This window comes from Dromaius novaehollandiae, chromosome 3, assembly GCF_036370855.1.
Source record: "Dromaius novaehollandiae isolate bDroNov1 chromosome 3, bDroNov1.hap1, whole genome shotgun sequence".
In the NCBI taxonomy this organism is placed as follows: domain Eukaryota; kingdom Metazoa; phylum Chordata; class Aves; order Casuariiformes; family Dromaiidae; genus Dromaius; species Dromaius novaehollandiae.
In genome coordinates this window covers 99,660,754-99,673,478 of record NC_088100.1, presented here as the reverse complement: position 1 = coordinate 99,673,478, position 12,725 = coordinate 99,660,754, and the positions used below count along the sequence as shown (strand labels likewise).

Sequence of the window (12,725 nt, the reverse complement as noted above, 5' to 3'; positions counted from 1 at the left end):
CCATATGGTTTTGACAAAGTCATCAATTAAAAAAATAAATGTAGTAAATATGAAATATTTCCAAAATAAATCCCTATGGTAGTTTAATTTCTTGTAAACACTTCACTCAACATTCTACAAGAGACTCAGGTGGCATGTTAACTTTTTTGATCTCTTAAACTAAAAAATTTGGAGGAAAAAGTCATACTGCATACAATTTATCCATAATTCAATTTCCCATGTCATACAGGACAAGACTAAGACTAGTCAGCATGCTTCTCTTTCAGAATCAGTGATTCTGAAGTTCAGTTAATGAAGAGCTTTAAGTCAAATCCCAACAGTTATGATTCAAAATGTAGTAAAAGTCATAAAATTTCATTTTTTCCAGAAAATTTATATTTCATAGTAAAAAGTATTCCCCTACCTGTTCTACAGTGATCAACCCATCTGAAGACTCAGATGCAGCCTGTGAAGGCAAAAGTTTGCACAGTGTCCCTAACAGCAGAGATATTTCCTTCATGCTTCTCCAGCAACATACAAGAACCATTTGAGCTGTGACATCACATGTTTGCCTTTCTTTACCTTAAAAATAAAAATCAACAAATTCAACAGTGTAACTCAAGGCTCTCATGCAGAGATTTTTAAATTTAGTTTAGCCTGATCTTCTTATAAAATACAATTCACTTGGAAAAAATTTTTAAACTTGCTAAACCAAAAGATAATTCAGTTCTGCTGAGCCTAATTACTTCCATGCTTGGAACGCTTACTGCACTTTAGGCTGCTTGAAAAGGGCAGCCGCATACAACTGGCAATGGCAAATAGAACCATACAAACACCTACAACTTTGGATCCAGGCTCCAACAAATTCCCATGTCAATCATCAATCCATCACACACTACATGTTATTTATATTTTAACTCAGACTCCCCCATACTCAGAGGCCAGGCAAAAGTATAATTTTATTTAATCCAATGGCCCCATCTGGTGGTCATTACTAGAAATTCAATAACATAATTACAGATTTATTTCCATAAAACAAAACATATGGCCCAATCAATACTATTTTAAAAGTAGGAAAGATACATGAGGAAAGAAAGCTCAAATATTTGTTTTTAAAACTTAAAAAGCATAAAACTGTTGAATTCAAAAGTGTACAGATATTCCATAAGCTCACACTGGCATTCTGAATTGAAAGTTTACTATTTCTCTATCACTGTAAGCTTCAATTTCATTTTAATCCACAGCTGCTGTTTGTTAAAGTAGACGAATACTATCTAATATTTTACCTCTAAAACCTTTCGAACAGAAGCTTCTGCTTATGTAATTTCATGCACCAAGTTTTACTGCATGAACAAATTCCTCACTAGTCTTGTGTATACTGGAGAGGGAAATCACACTAACACCTTTCAACAAGAAAGGTGTTAAAGCGTTGCTTGACAGAAAAGATGTTAAAGATTACCTGGCTAGTGCAGTTAAGGCAATAGAGGCTAGGCCAATACCAAAACAACCCTTTTCACTTGTACTCTAAGAGAGATTAACCACAGTCTTCCAGAAACACAGTCAATTAGTCTTTAAAATCATGCCCATGAATAACTAGCTTCTGACAGATTTATTATGGAAGTGAAACGTTATACAGAGCAAATAACTTCCAACTTTGATCACCCACGTAAAATGCCTGCTCTATACGGAATATCTTGATTTAATTACTAATACAGCATTTGAATTACCTCTTATTTCTGTGCAAATATTTTCCGTTGGCTTGTGGTCAACCAGCTTTTCAGACTCTACTTTGCAGTATTCTTTCAAAATCTTTGCTTGTATGAAATAATCATTTGTGTCCTGTGGCTGTATCTCATGCAGAATCATCTGCAGTCGATCTGCTGTTTCTACACCTTCAACAAGAGGACCATTTAAGTCCTTTTGAATTCCAGGTCTTTATATAAATGTAATTCATTTTAAGTATGTAAATATAAAAGAAAGTTATTAGCAATAAAAAAAAAAACTATGATGAATATGAGGAGTAAGGAGGAAAGAAAAAAAGGGTTATACAAAGTCACTTGGTTTCAAACAGATGAGAACACAATCTGCAATGACTTCTGCACTAAAAGAAATAGGCAAAGATAACCTTTAACTAAAGTTAGAGAGTAGTTTAAAATTATAATATAAAAAGAGAAGTTGAAAAGGTGTGGGGGGGGGGGGACTCAAAACATAGGGATAACCAATTTCCCTGTTTTTGTAAACTGCACACTATATTTTCCATAGAAGAGCTTCAAGAGCTGTAGGGCTAGTCCATATACTTTGAGCTGGTGGGGCAAGGAGAAGCTCCAAGATTAGCAAGTGACAAGAGCTCCCCAAGGTGAGGGTATATCCTAGGATACTTCAGCAAGATCAGCCTCAGGAGCCCACTGATTTGGTTTCTCCCAAAACAAGAATTTGTATTAGGCATTGGTCCCTAGACATGCACCCTCAGCTGACCCGTAATTTTGCTCCATACAGACTTGCAGTCAGTTGAACTTCTCAGGAGCTGCATGGGGCTTAGGGACTAGACAATCACCATGCCTGGTCCAGTGCATCTCCAAGGATTTTTAAAAATGAAAGAAGCAACCATCCATGTCCTTTAGTGATTTAAAAATAAAATAAAATAAAATAAAAATAAACTATAATGCCACTCAGGAAGTGCTGCTTCCATCAGATAGAGTGATAAGCAATAAGACTGTCTTAAAACTAAAGCAAATTTTGGCCTAAACTCTACAAACCCTCTGTACTGCTTGGTTCTCCAGAAAGAACAGTATGGTTTAAGAAACCTTTTGAAGAAATCTGTGCAAGAGATTATCAAGAAGTTTTCCCATACAGCTAACTATTTGGAAAATAAGCATCAGTTTCCAAAAGAAGGGCTTATGTCTTAATTCCACCCTCTCCTTGAAGTCATTCTTTGACTTTCTTAATAAATTTCTTGTAGTCTTATCAGACACCAATGAATTCTGGTAAGTAATGGGAGGCACTGAATCAAGTGGGGTGGGGGTAAAGAGAGATCATTGTTAGGATGGCTGCAGTTAAGCATTAAAAAGCAGCTGGGCAGGGCAAATTCCTGTGTACGAGAACAGACAAGTAACTTATCCAGTAGTACTCTGTTAAATACAATTAAAAAAAAAAAAAAACACACATGAAAGGATAAGAAACTTAATGTTACAGACATTCGGCTGACTAAAGCCATTGAGAAACAGGCTAGAAAAAAAATAAACAGAACTTCAGGTACTACTTGAAATTATTTTACCTGAATCACTATCCATTGGAATAAGACCTTCTGGGGATGAGCTCTGCACTACTGGAGATACTACACCAGAGAGTTCGTACGACATCAGAATGAGCCTGGCCACCATTTGTTTCCACTCAGTTATCAATGTCAAGTTACTTCAAAAAACAACATGAATTAAAAATAATTTTATATTCCAAAGAAAGAACTAAAATTACAAACAATTCTGCAACAGTATTTATGAAACTGTAAATGAGGTACACTTTGACAAGTCTTAAAACTGAGTTTAAAACATACAAAGGAAGTATCAAATAGAGAAGCTAATAAGGGTGCTAAAAGACACAGGTACTGAATTTGATACAAAAAACATGGTATACTTCTATGTTCTTATGAGAACTCTGGCAGCATGCTTAACTCAGTTAAAACTTACTATTTGGTAGTATGTTTTACTTACTTCAGAGGTAATTGCTGCAAAACCCCAGTTATACAGTGCACTCTCCCATACATTGGGAATGACGCTGCTGCTTGGAGCAAAGACTTTTTGGCTTGAAATATTTCTTCCTCAACGTTCGCTAACAAAAGCTTAATAACTAGAATTAAAAAAAAATATATATATACACACACAGATTTACATTATACATACATACACTTTGTATTTTCTGAGAAGCCAACCTGGCTTAAAGAAACAAGAATAAAACCTGTTTAAACAATAACTCAATGAAAAAAATGCACAGTAATTTCTTTGTTTATACTTCTCACTCTTTTGTCCATTTGAAAAGAAGTTCCTATCAGTTTTCAGTTACCTAAATTCCAGCAATATCTGTGACAGCCAAGTTAGTCTATCTGCCGCTGTGAAAAATGCAGGATAAATCCTATGTGTGGGGACAAACCTGCAGCTCATGATGAAGTCAAGAGAAGTAACCTATAGACATTTAAAGTCAGACTTTGCCCTTAGAGCTGGGTTAGTAGAACAAACTTTTCAGCAGAATATTAAAGCTTCCAGTTAGACATATTTAAATCTTTAGTTAGCCACTAAAGAAGCTTCCCAGTTTTCAAGGATACATATGCCTACTTTATGTATACATTTACCACACAGCACATCAATGTCGCAATCAGAATAAATTGCAAATCCTAATAATGAACCATGGATCACTTTAATAACAAAAGATACTCAACGACAATGAGACATGAGATAACCCATGCATTTGCTTCAATTATGGCAATCATAAATATGTCTCAAAACAATGATTTTAATACATATGAAGAAAGTATTAAGTAATCAGCAAAGAAGCCCATAATGGCAAACACACACCAGAAAAAAAAAAATAGTGAGTTTACTACAAATTACATTCCGTGCTTTATTACAAGTGAGTTTACAAATTTCAGTTTTATTGCAAATTACGTTACAATGCTGGAGCCAGCCTGTTTAAAGAGTTTGCCAGATCAATCAGATACACAGCCTCTCAGCTTTCATTTAGAGGCACCAAACCAAACAAAAATATTCCACATGTGAACAAAGCCTAACCACTGCAGTGGTATTGGTGTATGTCCAGGACTGCAAACCACTCAGAACAACGGCTCCAAGCAAACAGAGTCGCGAGTGACAACCCTGCAAATGTCAAGTACAGAAACTTTAGGCAGACAAGCCCTGGCTACCTCTGCTCTGCGTGAGTGAGCTCTTGTAGGAAGCAGAGGTTCCTTTCTGGCACTTTGTGTACACAGCTTCATGCTAGTGACTGGTATACCAGGACTGCTGGCTCCTCGCATCTTTCACCTGTGCACACAGAAATAAGGTGCCTTCTAAAGAGTATCGTCCTGTCAGTTCCAAAAGGCCTAACATCTCAGGCTGCTTTTTAAGACAAAGTATCAGAAATATAGTGGGGGAGGAGGGGCAGCAATAATAAAAAACATATTAACTGAAAACTTTAGGTATCTCCAAGGTCACCTTCTCTCATAGAAAACAGTGTAAAAGGCTGGCTAGGTACCGGGGCCTCGATGTCACTTTCCCTCTGACCAAAATAATAACGAAAGCCATCTTCAGAGAACATGAGATAGGCTCAAGATGAACAGCACTAGATTAAGATCTTATTAAGGGTTTGGGTTCTTAAGGGCAAAACCAAGTCTGTTTAAAATCCAAGCAGAAACCTACAAGAAACAGAAAATGGAGTGGTCTCCAATCTGGCAGAGTCAAAATTACCTCTAAATGAATGCTGAGAGAACTACATGACAGGGCAGAGATCTCCAGTCAAGTACTGGTAAAAATAACTACCTGTGCCCTCCTAGGGCCAGATATTTCTCATCTAAGTATGGCTCTACACAATGGAAGTCAAAATCCAAAGACAGTCTATACATGAAGAAAGGGATGCAAAACAGCACCTTTAAGTTAAACAATCAAAACGGATTGTAACCTCAAAATACTTGTAAAAGTAAATCCTGAATAAACAAAAATATTAGGGTGTAATAACACTTGTGGAGGGGAACTGTGAGGAAGTGATCATATTCCAGCTCCTTAAGTACCAAATAAACTATGCACAGGGGGAAGGTGGGTGGAAGCATTCTGCTAACAGATAAAGCTCTCTTACTACACTTACACAGGCCGTATTCAAATCTAGGCAAGTTTCATTAAGGAAAAAAAAAAAAAATCTACTTACTCATTATGCTTTCTACCAAAAGCCTTCATGAAAAGCAGTAAGCAGGTTTCAAATAAATTTAGGAAACTGGGGGAGTGGTTAGTTTCCCTCAAAACTTACCTGCTAAAGTGTTCTTCTCCACCGTGCTTATCGATCGATCTTCATCTATCTGAAAGTTATGTTCAATCCATTTTCCTAAACAAATACACTGCAGTTCTTCATGATGTACTAAAAAGTTCAACAAATACGAAGCAGTCACACAATCATACGGCCTGGTACTCGTGCTAAGATCCATTGCTGCTTGGAATAAGAGCTCTAGATTTTCAGAATCCTGAAATAAAACAATATTCCTCATTTTACTGAACTTCCATATTGATTTAATTAAGCTAGTTAGCATCCTGGAATCTGAGAATCTGCCTTTCAGAAAGATGGCTGGTACATATTTACTAACGAACACTTGTTTTGTACACCTTACACTCAAAACAAGGTGTATGTATTTAGCAAAGATACCATTACATACCAGTTGAGGATGGGGACAAGCATTTATAAAACAGCATTCAAACCCTATGCGCTTCACAGGAGGCCTTTTTTCATTTTCAAAATGTTGTGTTTTATCTGCTAATGGACATCAGAGAGCAGCATTGTTTATTAGGAAGCAGTATTTGTTCACCAGTAGTTACGAATTTAAAACTACCTTTTTATGGAATAAGAAATAGCAAAATCAGTATTAAAGCAAAATTTGGGAGAAATCCAAAAGACAATCAGAAAGTGAAACCTGAGACCAATCATGAAGGAAAACAAACACAGAGCTGAATGCCTTCAGAGACTAGAGTAACTAGATCAAAAGGCCCCAAGCTCTTACAAAGTAACAATTAAGCAAGGAGTTTGCTCTCAAACAGATATCTCAAAGAGTATACTCTTTCCTAGTACTACAATGTGCTTAGTAAACAGTTTATAGTCATACCCAATGAACTTCCTGAACTCTTTCAAGTGTTTGTGAAACAAGCCTCCTTAGGTAAAGAGAGATGCTGCGTAAAAATATACAGAAAAATACTGGGGATGAATGCTACTTCAGACAGTTTGGGCTGACTTCTAATTTGCAGGAATTATGCTTTGTACCTAATTCAAGTACCTGGTTCAACAACCTGTTTTAGTAAAACATGATACAGTCTTCAGTTACCACAGTACTTGCGGGTTTATGCCTCTTCAGGAGGACAGAATTCTGAGCAGCACAATACTCAACCTCAGTGCTGGAGAGGAACAGTTGCCAAATCCTCTGCTTTACTAACACCTAGAAAGTCTCCCTTGCTTTCAAATACAGACTTGGTATGATCTGAATCTTTTTTTTCTACTATGATAAAAACCACAACATAAAGTAGCTACAGATCACCAAAAACAGTATGACCAGCAGCACAAAAGTCATCTTGATCCTCACCTACTTCTAACTCCACCCTACCACCTTTACTGTGCCAGCATAAACATTTCCATGGCAATGCAGGGAAACAAACTGAGGAACTGATCTGGCTGAAAAGTGTAGGGGTGGGTTTTTTTTTGGGGGGGGAGAGGGGGAACAGAGAAGGGAGGCTTTTCTTGGTAGTCTATTTTTCAGATGAGACTGCTCCTGATCCATTCACCATACAGCTGAATAAACTGGCACAAAACAGAAGACTGTTTAGGCCCTGGAAAAATGCATGATGACGCAGCTTGTCATGGCATGTCACAACTGTATAAGGATATTTAAGCCAGACTCCTAATGCTGCTGCCTAACATCAAGCCACAGCTTTTAAAAACATTAGTTTTGATCAATATTTCTCCCGTTCCCCCACTTAAGTCTCTCTTCTCCCAAGTGAGTAACAAAAAAGGTAATATAACAATAAACTGTAAGAAAAGTAATTTTCAGCTATTACTTCTCAAGTCAGTGATAAGATGGAACATTCATTTTCCATATAATCACTCTCTTTAAACTATTTTTAGTTACATACCTGTAAATTAAATGCAACATCACGTAGTTTAATCAAAAGTTCAAACGCTAAAACTTTTACTTCTTCAAAAGTACTGGCAAAACACTGGATCAAAGTTTGGACACGAGTAGAATCAATCTCTTGAGTCAACTGAAAAACCTGTGTCTGACCTGTTCAAAGAAATCAATGTCTCAAAGAATTCTGCTGTAATTTTTCCAGAATAAACACGGTATTTACATTTTGCTTAGCTGTAGTAACAGAAATTTTAAAATGAAATTTAAGCTAAAGCTCTATTTTAACATTCATACATGTATCTCTTTAACATGTCTTATAACGCCATGCTTATTATTGAAAAAGGTTACCATGTAAAGAAAGACTCACAGTAATACAGAAAGTAACTCACTAAAAAAAACAAACAAGAAAACCCTACCTATTCACATTAAATTCAGCATTGAAAATAATCTTTATTTTAGCTTTGCTTAAAAATTCCTTTCCTAGAAATATATCATATTAGAACATAATTCTTTTTTAAGGTTTTAAACTGCATTGGGGCTTTATTTTGGTTATTAAAATAACTCTACAGAATGAAAGTTACTGCAATTTTTTATTTTTGATTTAGCTTTAAGGGAGTCATGATTTTAGGGGACTGACCTAATACTATGAAGAAGCCAGAAGTTTCAAGATGTAAACAAGTACACTATATTCCAGTAGAGAAAGCAAGAACAGCTAAATCTCCTTTTCAAAAGTAATGTCAGGCTTCTGAAACCATAAAGCTGCTATATACAATTCCCAGTGGTCGGAATAATTGTTTATTTAAAAACCCAGTAGCAATACACCACTAACTCAAAAATGAAGTGAATGCATTCATAGTTTATCAAAGGGTTTGGGAAAAGAAGATGCATCAAGAAGCGAGAATTCATTTTCTTCTCCCTCTCAAAATCAAGTTTTAGTTTACATGACTCATTTCTTCTAAAAAAATTACAATTTAAGATAGAAAACAAGCTTTTATGTTGGTCACATAATCCACATACAAGATTTAGTAAAACCATTAATACTTCAAGGCAGGTTCCTACAATGAATACTTCTTGAACTGAGGTTGTACTAACATCATACAGAAAGTTTAAGTTAACAGCAGCAACAGAACATAAGAAACTTTCTAATTAAGGTGTTCCTTGTTTAGTATATAACATTGTGAAAATATGTAAGTCTTTTCAATTAACAGTTTTTATGGTAATACCATTTTGAAATACATATTATCAATTGGTTAGAACAGGGGAATGAAGTGAAGATACCAAATACATTAAATCCTGTCCAAAAGATTTCTTTGTAATAAAAAATGATTAAAAGTTCTGTGCTGAAAAAGACAGACTCTAGGCAAGAAGAACCCAATTTATAAAAGCTATATTAATCAGGTCATAAATACTTGCATTAATTTCAAAATGTCGTTTTCCATTAAAACTTGCTATTCCTTCTTCAGATAAAGTGAAAGTGATACAGGAAACCACACAGAAATCAAGTATTAAGATAATTGTTTTACTTTGGCAAAGGCTAACTAGTTCACATAAAATAGGTTTCCTCACTACCCCCCCACCAATCCTACACCCTATAAATTAGGTCTCTCACCTTTCTGAGCAGAAAATATTTCTGCTACTGATCCTAAAATAGTTAATGTAGAAAATCTGGTTGCGTGGGATGAACCAGGAAACAGTGCTTCAAAAAGTCTGTCACATACAGATGACATGAAAACCTGAAGATAATAAAGGATACGTTAAAACAGTTTGTTTACTGCCTTACAAACAAAAGTTTATTTAGCAATTGAATTCTAGATATTCTGCTTTAAAGTGCTATGCAGCAAAATTATGATCTTATAATTTACTTTGGAGGATTGGAGGACTACCTTTGTGGTATTGACAAGTTTCTTGTTTCCTAGAGTAGAGTAAAGATTCAAGGATTTTTTTTAAGCAGTTTCACCAATCCCACAAAAAGATCGCTGCTATATTAAAACCTAGAAAAGTAGTTGAGCAAGAAAAGCAGAACTGAACAGAAAAATGGTGCAACGCAGAAAAACTGATTACATGGGACTTTAAACAGCAAAAAAGGAGGACAAATACAAAAGAATTCTTCATACTAAAAACTTGGTGCCGAAGCTCTGACCTTCGCTCTCTCAGTATTTTAGAGAACTAGCAGAAGGCTGATGCTCAAGAGACCTTCATTTCAAGCCCAAGTAAATCACACCATTTAAAACTTACTAATTAGCACTGAACTGCTCATAGCTAACAAGACATTCACATTAAGATTTTGATTTGGATCAGGAGAGCATTTTGGTGGCGCATCTCCAGTCACCCCACTTATTGCCACTTCTGTTCACATCACGGAGCAGTCCCTCAGCAGGTAAACTTGATTGCTTCTGGACAAAATTAAGGTTAAAGATCCCTCCAAATAGTAATGGGTACTCAATTCATGAGATCAGACTACAGTTAGTCCAAAACCCCCACAAGTACATTCAGTGTGGACATTGGGTCCTCAGCCCTCTTTTGCTTAACAAGATTTGCTCCTTCTCCACAGGAATATTTGCTAATGCAGACACTGCCTAACATACCAGGTGTTTTCAAGAATGATTAGCTACCTTTCAGAAACGCCATCATACCTCTTATTTTTTTATCATCTGTGTCTCTAGCAGTCTAACTCACTTTATATTTACTTACTTTATATTGCTGCAAAATCCCCACAGGATCCCACTTAGTTGAGTCTTCAAGTAACTCTTGCTTGGTTTTATTTTGCTCCAGTTTATAAAGCACCTGGGAACTTTCTTGTATCCTACAAAATAACTTTTAAAACACAAGCAAAACATAGCTGATACAAGAGTCATTGAAAGTTAAATTAGGGGAAGGGGGATTTTCAGCCTAATTTCCAGATCTTATTGCTTGTAGCTTTTAAAAGGTATGCATGCAGTGTAATACAGAATTGATCCTTCTCTCAGCTCCAAACAAGTCTGAGTATTTTACTCCCCATCTCTCACAACCACCCTTTTTCCCTTCCCTCTGCACCTCCTACATCTATTTCCATCACCCTCCTTAAATTCATACCTAGTCTTTCCCTCCCACCTCTCTTCATTTTCTCTTATTTTCATCTTTTGTTTTCAGCTCCTTCCATAAAAAAAAAAAAGCTCAATTAATGCACATCCTTTTTATAACTTCAGTCTCTCCTATAGAGAGAGCTTGACTCATCTCAGGAGTGCTTTCCCCAGCTCTGTTACTCCCCAGTAACGTTATTTCCTTTCTTATTAAGTTTCCTCTAATGTAATTTTCCCCTACTCTGCATGAGGCAAGAGTGGAAAGAGTTGAGCTTCTGCTCTTTTGTTTCTGCCAAGCCTATTCCCTCATTTTTCCCTGCTAGCTCTCCAACTAATTATCTTCTCCTTCCACATTGTTCTCATTTACTAACAACATCTTCCAGAATGTTCTCTGCGTATACATGATTTCTTCATCCTACCCACATCCTCCTTCCACATCTCCCAACAGCGATCCTGGCAGCTTCTACAATGTTGATACATTCAATCTTTGTAGACTTCCTTGGCCTCAAGTCTTTCAATTAACAGATACTCACAAGTCAGTTCTCCCCATCATTAAAGAGTCATTTGTTGAAATCGGTCCTCACTAAGCTATTGTCCTCTCGTTTCTCCTGTCCTTTTCACCATACTATGCTCTCATCTTTCTAAACAAGCACAGAGCCAACATTCTCAAAAGCAAGCTGCCACAGCAACACCTTCTTGGTTGGCCTTGACAGTTTTGCACTGCTTATGTACATTCAAAATACCAATACATAAGCCACTCTCTTAACCCATATCTTTAACTGACTCACTGTTTTTTCTGAACACCTCTATGGACACCCTCTTTTGTACAAATCCCAATTGAAACTGCTGATCTTCACTTTTAAAGTCCTTCTCAGTTCATCACCTCCTCTAGCAGGCCAAGGATGCTAGTCTCATGTCTACATGATGAGTTTCCTATACATGCCTTTTTCTCATTGCCTCATTCGTGGTTTAGAGCAAATCTCCATAAACACTCACAAAATTCTCCTTTTACAAATAACATCTTAAAATTCTCTTTTATGAAAATACCAGAACTGATGATGGTGAGGCCACCGCTCTAGCAGCACAACCACATCATGTTAACCACAAGTGTTTCCTCGTATTCCTCTGCCTTGTCTTCCCAGTCAGGTTGCTGAGGTTGATTAAGTGACTGTGAATCTGCCTGACCTATGATAAGTCTAAGTAAAAATGTGCTCGGTCCACAATAAAAGCATTATAATGTTGATTGTTTACTCTAGGTCACACTGCTTTGCACTTGCCATAGTTAAACATACACTGATAGGTTAAGTAACACTCACTGCTACCCATGATCGAGTTGTGTCTTGATTTTTTTTAAGCCATCCTCTTCTGGGATGACTTATCATCATTCAGTTGCATAATAAACGCAACATAGTCCTGGTCCAAGAGCTTCTACTCTTTTGGATAAGCAACTTCACAGCACACTCAGTATAAAAAAATTTTTTTAAATGCTGCATAACTAATAAAATAAGCACATGGAACATTTTGTTTATACTTTTAAATTACCTTTCTCAGTAAAGAACACATCTGCTGCCTCACTGAAGGAGATTGGCTATTCAAGTTGTAAGTAATAAAAAACTGAATTAGTTGCATTTCTTCCACAGACACAATTTCCGTGCTACGAAGAGTTTCACAAAGCAAACCTAAAGCATCAATGCAAACCTGAAAGATATTCAGATGTTAACCACAAAAGAGTAACAGACACCTATAAATATACTTATGTTTTAAAAGGATGCTGAAACAGTATTTAGGATTTAAACAATTCTTCCAGTTTGAAGACACGAAAACAATTT

The 12,725-nt window shown here is 36.3% G+C and overlaps 1 protein-coding gene across 1 annotated transcript in view; it reads right to left on the bottom strand.

Moving 5' to 3' along the window:
• The window catches only part of THADA (THADA armadillo repeat containing), a 172,027-nt gene that overhangs the window by 145,442 nt on the left and 13,860 nt on the right, over positions 1–12,725 (bottom strand). The window contains exons 14-22 of the mRNA XM_064509591.1: positions 12,439–12,594; positions 10,529–10,651; positions 9,447–9,570; positions 7,845–7,993; positions 5,983–6,193; positions 3,687–3,822; positions 3,254–3,390; positions 1,707–1,871; positions 404–561 (exon numbers count right to left, since the gene is read on the bottom strand). Coding sequence (XP_064365661.1) covers positions 404–561; positions 1,707–1,871; positions 3,254–3,390; positions 3,687–3,822; positions 5,983–6,193; positions 7,845–7,993; positions 9,447–9,570; positions 10,529–10,651; positions 12,439–12,594 — 1,359 coding nt within the window. The remainder of the gene's footprint in view (positions 1–403; positions 562–1,706; positions 1,872–3,253; positions 3,391–3,686; positions 3,823–5,982; positions 6,194–7,844; positions 7,994–9,446; positions 9,571–10,528; positions 10,652–12,438; positions 12,595–12,725) is intronic.